The sequence below is a fragment of the Astatotilapia calliptera genome, chromosome 2 (assembly GCF_900246225.1).
Source record: "Astatotilapia calliptera chromosome 2, fAstCal1.2, whole genome shotgun sequence".
NCBI classification, from domain to species: domain Eukaryota; kingdom Metazoa; phylum Chordata; class Actinopteri; order Cichliformes; family Cichlidae; genus Astatotilapia; species Astatotilapia calliptera.
The window spans coordinates 1,006,084-1,018,483 of record NC_039303.1 but is presented as its reverse complement, the minus strand read 5'-3'; the positions used below and the strand labels follow the sequence as shown (position 1 = coordinate 1,018,483).

The window sequence follows — 12,400 nt, the reverse complement described above, 5'->3', positions numbered from 1 at the left end:
GCCACATCGAAAAGGCTCGGATGAGCTTTCCAAAGTTCTACAAGTTGTGCCTCCATCACTTGTGTCCAGATCACACGCTGCACAGCCGTGCTGCTCCGTCTTTTTCACCGACGTTTACGTGTTTGCGCGTGAGCAGTGTGAGCGGCTCACGAGCGATTGATGATCGGGAGCTGGTCGTGAGGTGTTAATCACTTCTCGTTACCCCACGTATACTACACGACGCACGATGAAGGCCAAAATCGGTCCGATCACTCAAAAATCGGCTCAAAATGGGCCTAAAACCGCACAGTGTGAGCCCAGCGTTAGAGCAGCAATGTTTGTTCCCCTCAGAGAAAGGGAAGAATGGGAAAAGGAAAACACCTGGCTGGAAAACGTTAATATGGGCATGTGCAGTGAATATCAGCGCTATGTGGCCAGAAGTGTGATAATATAATTTATTTTGTGTAATAAACAACTGCAAGGATGGATGATTACAACAAATAGATGACTAATACATAAAAGTAATACATAGATGAATAATGATGATGAGTTATGATGCGTAATCATGGGAACAAGCGGGTTTACAAACAGGAGCAGCTGATTAGCATTAGAAAAGCTGAAATAATACCTCAGCTGAAGCCAATTGTACTAAATGCACTAAATGTGCACTGTTACAAGAATATTTTTCTTTCTATTGTTTTCTATTATTTTAAGTTAAGCAGGACAGAGTGCTTTTAAAGAAAGATTTACTTATATTCTCAAAAGTTAAGCATGACAGGCTTCTGTTTAAGAAAGAGACCTGTTTTACTGTGTTAATGTTGTCATTTTGAGCTAAAAATAAATGGCTAAATGATCATTTGTTTCACATGTGTTCATATCACAAAGAATAGAATACACATCTACTTAAATCAACTTCAAGTCAAAGGGTTAAAAAAATAATTTCACACACAAAAAAAGAGCTAGAAAATTCACCACACTGGGAAGGGTGAAGACAACTGGGTCGCCCGGCCCTGGCCACGAGGTGTCCCTTATTTATTTTTCAGGGAGTTGGCAACCCTATTTGCCATACACACACACACACACACACACACACACACACACACACACACACACACACACACACACACACACAAACAATCCTACCAAGATTCATTGAATAGTAGGGCTGTGCATTTTTATTAAATGTGAGGGCTTCATACCTCCACGACGTCCCTGTCCCAGCACTACATTAGGTACAAGGCTGCCCGGATGGAGTCTGAGGTGGGGCATGAAAATGTAAATATTGGGCTGAATGAATGTTTGCAAGCCTGTAGGTTGCTTTTCTGTTTCTGTAAACACAAAGAAAAAGGGATAGAGGCATGTGGTGTTATAGTTAGCACAGTTAGCACACAACATGCTAATAGGCCAGGTAAAAATATATGATTAGCTTTCATATGTATTTTGTTTCCTATACATACAGGAAACTAAATAAATAGGAATTATGGCAGACAGACAAAATTTGAGACCTGTGCTCCTGTGTCAACCATCAACTGCAACTTCTGTAGATAAACTGCCCGTGGTACATTACACAGAGAGAAACCTGGGTGATCTCCTTATGTTTTACAAGTCAAATGACTTAGGTCCACATTTCTTTTGATTGTGTGGAAATGCTTAAACAAAGTACAGTTTCAGCTAGAGGTCTCTGTTGTGACTTTTTTTTTTTCTTCATTAAGCCAAAAAACACCAATTTCATTAACCAGATTCAGAGAAATCCTAGAAATACTGTGTATTCACCATTGCATGAACACTGACATTTTAACCCTGGAGAAACCATGGGGTCAAATTTGACCCCATGGTTTCCTAGTAAACCAATGGGGTCAGAGCCGACCCCATTGGTTCTCCAGGGTTAAGAAACATTTACAAAGTTTTAATAGGGTTGAGGTCAGGGCTGTGGCAAGGCCATTCTGAAAGAATAATGTTAGCCTGCTTCCATTCTAAAAGCAGCTTTGCTGTGTGTTTGTCCTGTTTGAACATTTAATTGTGTCCAAGTTTCAATCAACTAGCTCTTCATCTGATGTTACGTTAAAGAATTTAGAGCTAGTCCTCCTTCATTGTTCCGTCCACTTTGTGCAATGTTCCACTACCACTGGTGTCAAAAAAGCCCCAGAGCATGGAACCGTCACCACCATGCTTCACATTTGGCTTTACTGTTTAGGTTTGAAAGCCTCACCTTTACTCCTCCAAACATACCTTTGTCATTACAGCCAGATAGCGCAAGCTGCAAATTCCAGTCAAGCTCGAAGGGATCAGTTTTAGAGCAGAGGCCTTTTTTCTTGGCACGCCCTCCGTCCACAGCAATATAAAACTAACTTCAGTTCGGCAGGCTTGAGCCTCGTTGGCCTTTGAGTTGTTCTGAACCAATTTCCTCTCATCTGAGAGTGACACTTTGGGTCTTCTTCCAACTGAATAATCTGTACCAACTTACAGTTGTTTGAATTCATGACCTTGGAACCTCCAGTTGCTTAAAAATGTCTCCAACAGATCTTCCAAACTACAATTTTTCCCCTTAGATCTTCGCTGAGTTACTTGGCCTATTATTCAGTCCAATAAATGCCATCAAACAGTGCAGTCGAACGAACTGCCAGTTTGAGTCAATCGTGATCACTAATAAGAAATGAACAGGCCTTGGCAAGTTCAAAGATGCTGTAGAACTTTAGCACCACGATTGTCTTTTTTATTGTTTTTTATCATTCTTATTACAAAGTTAAGAAATCTGTGTTTAAAGTTGAGTCCAGTGTTGCCTTACACATAAAAGAATGATTCCCAGTGAGTGGAGAATAGCATTGGTCAGTACATGCTATCCAGCATGGACTGTGTTCAGTGTTTTCAGCTTTAGGTCTGTTGATGCTGTGTACTGTATCCATGTAGTTATCTTTTTTGTTTCTAATATCTTGCTCTTATGACGCATTTCCAAAGACATTTGCCTTTATTCAAAGTCATAAAAACAAATAGTGCTGGGTTCTCTGCTACCCACCTTTAAAGCCTGTCCTGTTGTGGACAGAGTAAAGATAGGTGTCGTTGCCAGTTTTGGAAAGGTTCCTTAGCTGTTCCAGGATGCTGCTGAGATCCTGACTGACCTGCCCCCCCAGCTCCTCGGCCACCAGCAGACGCTTGTACAGGATCTGCAGGTCAGGCATCACTGTTGAACCTGGATGCATACAGCAAAGTTTAAAGAGTTAAGACACACTAGTTGTCAGCAAACTGACTGCTTATCGGCTTAATTTCTAACTTAAAGTCACATCATTCCATAATAACCGCCCACCTTAAGCAGATATGTCCCTTCAGATGGTGGAAAGCCTAACTTGAGTCAACTTTCCTTATTTTATCTGAATGACCACAGAAAACAAATAAATATGCAAATCTTCAAAGAAGTTGGAATCAGTAAGCTTTTGTCATCTTTGCTTGGGAGCTGGCATTTCAGCATCTCCCCATATTTTTGTTTTCACAATGACATTCATGTTTCTAACAGACGCTTCTCTCTCTGTTTATACACCAGGCAGCTCTATTTATAGTGCAGACACGTCTGCAGCACTTGAAGAGATTCTTGTTTTCAATCACTCCAATCTCTTTGTTCAACTGCTTTCAACTCTCCGACATCAACGTTCACTCACGGAACATTTTCATGTAATCAGTTCACACTTTGTGCTTTTATCTGCCACTTTTATAAATGACAGTTGATTACTTTTGAAAGGACATGTTACACGTTCAACAATCAATTTTTTTTATATGCATGAATGACTTTGAGTTTTCCTAAGCTGTAGAGGCTCTTAGGGTCACATTAGTATTAGGGATGGGTACTGGGTTCTGACATAAATGGTAGTAACCAGACCGAAAAGCAGCGCACATTTCGGCAGAGATGGGCGGTAATGCGTTACTTGTAACGACGTAATGGGAAACTCACAGAGAAACTCGCGGATTCTTCAACTGACCGCGGCACACCTGCACCAGGGTAAACCTCCGCCTACCGCACTCCTGCTTTACAGGTGAAAATAGAGCAACAGGACCGCTAGTCTTTGACTTTATTTATGTTCTGCTGTGTTTTACTTGCATCTATTTGAAAGACTGAGTGTAAACACACAAAATATTTTATTTTATGTGCTGGAATGTGTAGAAAATAGGTTTAAATGTTAAACTAATTTCTTCCAGTCAGAGAATGTTGCATATAATTAAATTTTTGCTTGATGCATAAAGTTAAAAGATTAAAACTAATAAAACAAGTTTTAAAAAGAGACTTTTCCATTTGATTACATTTTGTATGATGGATTATGCAGAAAAAGTAGAATTGGGCTTAAAGATCTATCACTTTATCACCTATTCAGGTTGTAAATCGTGTTTTTAAAAAGTAACTAAGTAACTAAGTAATTAATTACTTTTGAAAATAAGTAATCAGTAAAGTAACGGGATTACTTTTTTGGGGAAGTAATCAGTAATTAGTTACTGATTACTTTTTTCAAGTAACTTGACCAACACTGCATTTCGGTGCTTAATTTCGGTGCTTTTTTTTCCTGAGCTGTGATACACTTTGGATTCTAGCCAATCATTTTACGTTTCCGAGGATAGTAGGAGGGCCCAGGTACGTACGTTCTTTTAGAGCCGAGCTACAGATTAAAAATGTCCAAGGCGAAGCGGTCCAAAGTCTGGCTGTACTTCACAGCAAAAGATGAAAACTCAGCAGCCTGCAACAAGTGTTTTAAGGTGATACTGTAATACTGTCAAAGGAGGTAACACCTCGAATCTGATGAAACATCAGCTTTTTTAAAGCTGAGAAATGCACCGTACCTACTGCGGGTGTGGTCCTTGTTATCGGAGTTAGCAACATCCCCCAAAAACCCGAAGAGGAGAGTCCTGGCCCCTAGCCCTGCCAGTGTAGCAGAAATGATGATGATGCAGCAGCAGCCGTTCTTCTCTGCGTGAGTAGCTTCATGTTCGTGTGTAATTTATGTTGAGTAGGCCAACCACGTTATTACATTAATGCATGTACGGTGAACTATAGCTGCAGAAAAGGCTAACATTGTTATCTTTTTACAAAAAAACAGCTAAACATGAGAGGTTTTTGGACAAAGTTTGTGTTCTCCATTCTTTAAGCACCAGCACCGTTTCAAAAGTACCGGTGTGGCACCGGTATCGGATAAAACCTAAACGATACCCATCCCTTTTTTTTGTAGCGTGTAGCGTGCCCACCCCCAAGGTCCTATATGTATGTGTTATGAGAGTGTGAGTAATGTGAATATCTAAGTTGTGGAATACAATTGAGGGTGGGTGAGGAGGAGTCTCATATAAGACTTTGTTTAGGCATTGTTGTAATGCAGGCTTGTAGGAACAAAGCACATCAGGTGCTCAAATTGATTAGAAGAGCACTCTGTATGTGCCTTTCCATTTAGCTTTTCTACAGCTAGCCGTATAGGTCTGCTTTTCTGTGGGCGGGTTTTGTCAACACAATACCTTCACAACAATGTAAAATGCAGCTACCCAACTTCACAGGTGTGGCTCTGGCATTAAGATGAAAGCTCTGGTATGAGAGCTCACCAGTATTGCAGCAGACTTAATGGTGTCTACAGTTATTGGAGTATTTATGATAGAACATTTACCTGCACAGCTTGAATATGTCAAAAAAAAAATCCTCAAATAACTCAAAATATACCAAATAAAGTTCTAGTATTAACTTCCGGTTTTAAACTACTATCCCACTATTAATAAAACTTTGTCAAGGTAAGGAGGAAAAAGGACAAGCCTAATGACAATGGCTCATTTCCATCAAGCGTCCCAATAAGCCACGACAGCAGCTGAGAGGAGCCCAGCTGTGAAGATACCTGTGCTTTCGCTGTTATGTTAAGATGTCTGTTGTCTGAGCTGCAGTGCCTTATTAATCATGCAAATATTATATGTTCAATAAAACTTTTGGTTTCATTAAAACTGTGTTTCAGCTTGCTAGGCCTTTACTCCCTTCTTTAAGTTGCTTGAAGACGTTTCACCTCTCATCCAAGAAGCTTCTTCAGTTCTAAGGTCAAATGGTGGAGAGTCCCAGATATAAACCTAGTGGGAGTTTCCCCCCACAGAGGGACAAAAGGACCCCTGATGATCCTCTAATCGCCTGAGCCAAGGTGTGAAACTGGGTGTGGGTCCCAATCAGCCAGAGTTTCGGGTGTGTTCATTGTGAAACCTGGCCCCACCTTATCATGTGAATTCCTGAGGTCAGATGGCCCAGGATGTGAGTGGGCGTTAAGGCGTCTGGGGAGGGATCTCAAAACTGGATTATAGATGGCAGAGAGTTGGTGTCGTAAACCCCCGCCTCTGTTCAAAGATGGTCGCTCACAGTGGACATAGATGCTTCTTTCACTCCTCTTTCAAACCATCTGTCCTCTCTGTCCAAAATGTGAACATTGGCATCCTCGAAAGAGTGACCTTTATCCTTAAGATGCAGATGGACTGCTGAGTCTTGTCCTGTGGAGGTGGCTCTTCTGTGTTGTGCCATGCGCTTGTGAAGTGGCTGTTTGGTCTCTCCAATGTAGAGGTCTGGGCATTCCTCACTGCACTGTACTTTAAGAACGCCCATTTAGGATAGCCGCATGTTTTGAGTGCTTCCTTTACATGTGTGTGTTCCTTCTTTTTCCCTTCAGGCTTAGAGGGAACATGTTCTGCCCGGTGGTGTAGGGTCCTGATTACTCCAAGTTTGTGTTCCAGAGGGTGATGGGAGTCAAAGAGGAGGTACTGGTCCGTGTGTGTGGGCTTCCGGTAAATTTCGATGTTGAGTTTGCCGTTCTCTTCAATGTGCACGGCGCAGTCCAGAAAAGGCAAACAGTTGTCCTTTGTGTCTTCCCTGGTGAACTTGATGTTTTTATCCACAGCGTTAATGTGCGCAGTGAAGGATTCCACTTCTTGTGTCTTGATTTTGACCCAGGTGTCGTCCACATATCTGTACCAGTGGCTGGGTACTCTTCCTTTGAAAGAGACAAGAGCCTTCCTTTCCACTTCCTCCATGTAAAGGTTGGCTACAATAGGTGATACAGGGGAGCCCATGGCACAGCCATGTTTTTGTCTGTAAAAGCCTTCGTTGTACTTGAAATATGTAGTGGTGAGGCAGAGGTCTAACAGTGTGCAGATCTGATCGGGTGTGAAGTTGGTCCTGTCCTCCAAGGAGCTGTCTTCTTGTAGAAAGAAGCCATCTAAGTCCACTGTGAGTGACCATCTTTGAACAGAGGCGGGGGTTTACGACACCAACTCTCTGCCATCTATAATCCAGTTTTGAGATCCCTTCCCAGACGCCTTAACGCCCACTCACATCCTGGGCCTTCTGACCTCAGGAATTTCCATGATAAGGTGGGGCCAGGTTTCACAATGAACTCACCCGAAACTCTGGCTGATTGGGACCCACACCCAGTTTCACACCTTGGCTCAGGCGATTAGAGGATCATCAGGGGGTCCTTTTGTCCCTCTGTGGGGGGACACTCCCACTAGGTTAACTGAACAAACAAACACATCCACACATGTGCAATAACACTAAGTGCAATAATCTTTTCTGGCATCGTTGTATTTTTACTCAGTTGTATATAGCATTCGTATTCTATTTTTATCTTATTGTATATTTTTATTCTATTTTATTCTACTGTATATAGTATATTATTTTATTCTATTCTGTACAGCTGTGTACTGTATTTATTCTTATTGTATTCTAATTTTTGCGTCATAACTTTTGCACTGTCCACTTCCTGCTGTGACAAAACAAATTTCCCACGTGTGGAACTAATAAAGGTTATCTTATCTTATCTTTATATCTGGGACTCTCCACCATTTGACCTTAGAACTTGAAGAAGCTTCTCGGATGAGAGGTGAAACGTCTTCAAGCAACTTAAAGAAGTCCAGACGCTTTTCTTTGCAAGCTCCTTTGACTACGATGACCTGGATGACTGAGAACCTTCACAGACATTTTACTCCCTTCTGTTTACCAGTAAAATAAGTATTTGTACCTAAAAGATAAACAAAGTCATTCGCAATAAAAATACAAGAGCTCGGAATGAGAAGAACAGAGTGAAAAAGCAACAGCAGAAAGCGTTTGTTCCTTGAATACCTCGCTGTTAGTAATGGAGCAGGTCGGCAGGCCGAGATGGTGGGTGTGTTGGCTTACTACTAAAAGTCACACGGTGATGTTATGACGTTAGGGAAAGACTTTATAACCGGTATAACTTTCATTTTTTTTCTTAGGAAACAACATTTCCCACAGCCTCTTCAATAAGACGTTTGTACTCCATGTGAAACAGAGTGTTGTATACAGAGAGACCGTCGCCCGACGATCGAGAAGGTTATGCTAATAATTTGTAAAAATAAATAAATAATTTAAAAACATAAAAATGTAAAAGTTGCTCATGCTACGCTGTGACGCGAACTTTAACCCTGCGGTATTTTCTGTTTCCATGAGAATAAACAGCAGATGAGTATAAAGTTTCCGTTTCAGTCAGCATGTGAAAAGTAAAAGCAGGTACACTCACCTTCATCACTGGGAATCGATTTAATCCAAGTAACCGACACAAAACACCCGAACGCCAAGAGACATGCTAACTTATAGGGGTAAAACCTCATCTCATTCCTCACTCACAGTCCCACCGTCTTTGTGTGCCTACTTGCCGCCGATGGGACAACAGGTGGATGTGAGCGGACCAGGTAAATGCAGGTAAGTTAGAAGAAACGCTTAGTGTCTGGTCACAACTGTGATTCTAGCCTACGTCAAAGCCAAGCATCTACGCGTGTCCGCTTTCATGCTTTTCCGCATGTTGAAAACGTTGTTACACGGTCGCATGATGACAGTTCCTGACAAAACGCTGTGAAATTCTCCGAGAGCACAATCTGACGTGTTGTAGGCACGCACGGCCAACAGCGACACCTGTTGGCCGTGTCATGGCGTTCACAGCCTCGGGCGAACCGGTCTATGACAGGAACCCACAGAACAATAAAATAAATAGTAGCAATCGAAAGTCTTACTATCTCTTTATGTAATATTTCAGGTTTAGCATGAGAAATAAACCTTAGCCCAAGTTTTAGTAGGCAGCACATTTTTAGTGTCACGTGTTTCGTAGTTCGCAGTATGGTTAAGGAAACGTGTGCTTCAAGGTAGCCTGTGTAAGTCCTTCTAAGTGACGGTACGGAATGTTGCCACTGACAATCTATGCTTACGTTGAGAGTATAATAGTACGAAACGTGCCATGTTTATATAGGCTACGGTGGGAGCCTCCGCTCGTGTGGGGATGTAGCTCAGTGGTAGAGCGCATGCTTTGCATGTATGAGGCCCCGGGTTCAATCCCCGGCATCTCCAACGTTTTTTTTGTTTTTTTGTTTTTTAATAAATTCATAAATTGACTGTTGGATTCTGTGTCCGAGTCAAATTTTCTCATTTTAAAAAAGTAGCAATTAGTAATATATATCTCGTTTCATGGTTAAGCTACTAGTTTGCCAAATGCACTAGTTACTCTGTGTTTGAAAGCACTGTTAGTATGATGTTCAAAACAAAAGCAGGAAGATCTCAAAGTAAAATTAAGTTAATTATTTATTTTAAAGTATATATTTTAATCGATGTCTGAGACAAAATACAAAGTGCAGGAAGTGACTGTTTCAGTTAGATGACATATCCCCGTTTCCCATATTTTAAAGACGATTTTAGGTTGTAAAGAACAATTATATTTTTGTCATTGTGTTCTGGCTGCTCAATCCAATTCCTTTGAGACTTCTTTCCTACCATCCATTTATTCTAAGTGGGGGGGATCACCGATTAACCAAACTCATGCATGTCTTTGGACTGCTGGAGGAAGACGGAGAGAATCCATGCACCACTCGGCACAGAGAGGGCATGGAGAATGGAGCAAAACCCAGAATCTTCTTGCTCTGAGTCAGCAGTATGGACAACCACACCACTGCCCACTTTACATATCATGAGATCCACCTGTGTAAGAAATTCAGAACCAAATGATTTGTCAGAAAAAGGTTCCCGTAGTTTTCATCACCATCATCACCTTTACTGGAACAGAGAGAACACTCAGGGCAACAGAAAATGCATCCGTAGCCAAATGCATTCAAAACTGGCAATACAGCATGTGCTATTGTACTATTCCAGCTGACAGCAGTGTCATTGTTGAACCAAGTAAGGATTTTATCCTGTTATGAATTTAAGAAAGATTTACATGAAATATCAAGTTAACTTTGTTGTGAGTTTCATAAAGTCTGATGATCTCAGTTCTGACATCTACATTAGTAATCACTCTTCACACTGCCTTCTTTGTGGTCATGACCTCTCCTCCACCCACAGCTCTGTTTGGGGTTTGCCATCATCAGATCACCAGGTCAGCTCCATCAGGACCAGGCTGGCCATTGTTAGCGCCATACAGTGCAGCCTGACCTCAGGCCAATGGCATATTCCATCATAAGGTAATCAGCTGCGGACACCCTGACTTCATGTCTGTTAAAATCATGGATACTGAAACAATATATTGTCTTTTAACAACTTGAGCTTCAAAATAACCACATGGCCTTCAGAACATCAGTCCCACTGCAACACAGATGTGCTCAGAGCGATCCCATGTGTGCAGCGCTTCAGAAAGGCTCATTCAGACAAGTTAACAGAGACACCATGCACACCAAAAAGGGCCATTTCTGTCACTACGGGTAACAGCAAGATGAACCACACACAGCCCCATTCACATATTTACCAAGATCCCCCCACCCATCATCCATCACCCATTACCCCAGAGTGACCTTTGACACCTCCCAGCAGCTGCATTTATCGGGAAATAGGCTGTTGTCATGGTGACTGAGGAGCAGTTTTATTTTCATTTACCCCTTAAACAGTGAACAAAAACACACAAGGAATAAAAAGTTTAAAATCTGACTTTCTTTGTAAATTATCCACATGTTTATCCCTGTATGGAAATATATATGGTAATGTTTCTGACTGCAAAAGTGTTTTAAGCTGGAGTACCATATGCTGTAACTAACCAGGACTAGAACAGTTGTTGTACTGTAATCTTAGCTTTTTAGACGTGGATATCACAGACAGTTCACTCTCATATACTGTAGCAGCTAAAGGAGACCATATTTTACAAAATCAGCTTCATGATGTACTCAGTAACCCTTGAAACAAGCAACTGAAGCCATGAGCCCACCAGGAAAGTAACTGCGATCATAGAATAAAGGAGCTTAGCGTTGTTTTCCCCTGTAGGTCTATACAAGCAAAATTATTTTGGCTGCCACAGTAGCTAACCCCCTGCTGGTAATTAAAAAGAACGCAGGTTCAAGGCAACTTTTCAAAGCCAGAAGCTGTCCACAATTAAAAACAGAGACAGGATCCATTAGGAATGTGAGTTATTGTCCTCTCCTGACGGTGTTGACTTCAGTTTAAATATCTTCTTGTTCTGCTGTGTTACTATCCTATAAACAACTGCATTCCTCAGCATGGTCTTACATGCATTTGCATGTAAGAAAAGCATGTCTTACATGCAACTGCATTCTTATTTGCAGTTTACACAAAATTTGCATCACACCAATCGTATCGTATTGCAATAAAAGAAGCAGCGAAGGACATTTTGTTCAACAAAGAAAGGGAAAAATTATTAGTAAAACATTTTACTATCTTTCTCATAATGAGAGGTAAAGGTCTTTGACAGAGGATTCACTGTTGGGGTGGAACGTTCAGTCACAAAACTGGTTGACTGGCCAGTGTTTGAACAGGAATACTGTCTGAGTTGAGATTGCTCAATGTGCTCATTGATGGCTGCGATCCTTGAGCATTAGTGAGGTGTGTGAGGATGCGAGCAGAAGTTGAACCCATGGAAGTGCAGAAGAGTGATGAGTTAGATGAGGGAGTGACTTGGTTCTCTTGGTTCATGAGTCATGTTCTACTTGTACACCAGGAGGACGATTCACTCAGTCTTTGCTGTAGTTTTTATAATTAAATACCCAGAAAAATGACACACACACACAAACACACACATATAACCCAGGACCCATGAAGACCAACAGGTTCTGGTGAAGACAGAGATGGAAATTGTTGTTAAGTTGTTACAGTAATTCATCAGCAGCTGTCTTTTTAAATTACTTAATGTTTCCCACTGAAAACACTGCTTGACTTTGCTGTGACGTGAGCACAGAAAGCAACAGAAAGCATAAAGCAAGTATAACAGTTTACATGAGACGGTTCAAAAGGAGCCTGAAATGAGCATTTGACTAATGCTAGTTAGGCCTGAACATTTGGCCCCTACAGCGAGGGCATCTGTAGACTCGTTTAGTGGTTTTGACCAGGGATAGGCCACTAATGATGTTCATGAACATCATGAATGACATGCACCATCACTGCTGGCTATGCATCCTGTGTGTCAGCACACCCGTGACAAATGTACTTCAG

The 12,400-nt window shown here is 41.5% G+C and overlaps 1 protein-coding gene and 1 non-coding gene across 3 annotated transcripts in view; one reads left to right on the top strand and one right to left on the bottom strand.

Moving 5' to 3' along the window:
- Positions 1-8,885, bottom strand: part of LOC113030020 (alpha-1,3-mannosyl-glycoprotein 4-beta-N-acetylglucosaminyltransferase B) — a 35,259-nt gene extending 26,374 nt beyond the window's left edge. Inside the window, exons 1-3 of one of the 2 annotated variants that reach the window (XM_026181054.1) lie at positions 8,502-8,885; positions 2,993-3,166; positions 1,179-1,307 (exon numbers count right to left, since the gene is read on the bottom strand). In XM_026181054.1, coding sequence (XP_026036839.1) covers positions 1,179-1,307; positions 2,993-3,166; positions 8,502-8,592 — 394 coding nt within the window. In that variant the 5' untranslated portion in view covers positions 8,593-8,885. Of the gene's footprint in view, positions 1-1,178; positions 1,308-2,992; positions 3,167-8,083; positions 8,164-8,501 lie in introns of those variants that run through there. The other variant, XM_026181063.1, reaches the window with a different exon arrangement.
- A 365-nt stretch (positions 8,886-9,250) lies between these two features.
- trnaa-ugc (transfer RNA alanine (anticodon UGC)) lies at positions 9,251-9,322 on the top strand. Its single transcript has one exon. It is a non-coding gene; the product is annotated as a tRNA-Ala (tRNA).
- The last annotated feature ends 3,078 nt before the right edge of the window (positions 9,323-12,400 follow it).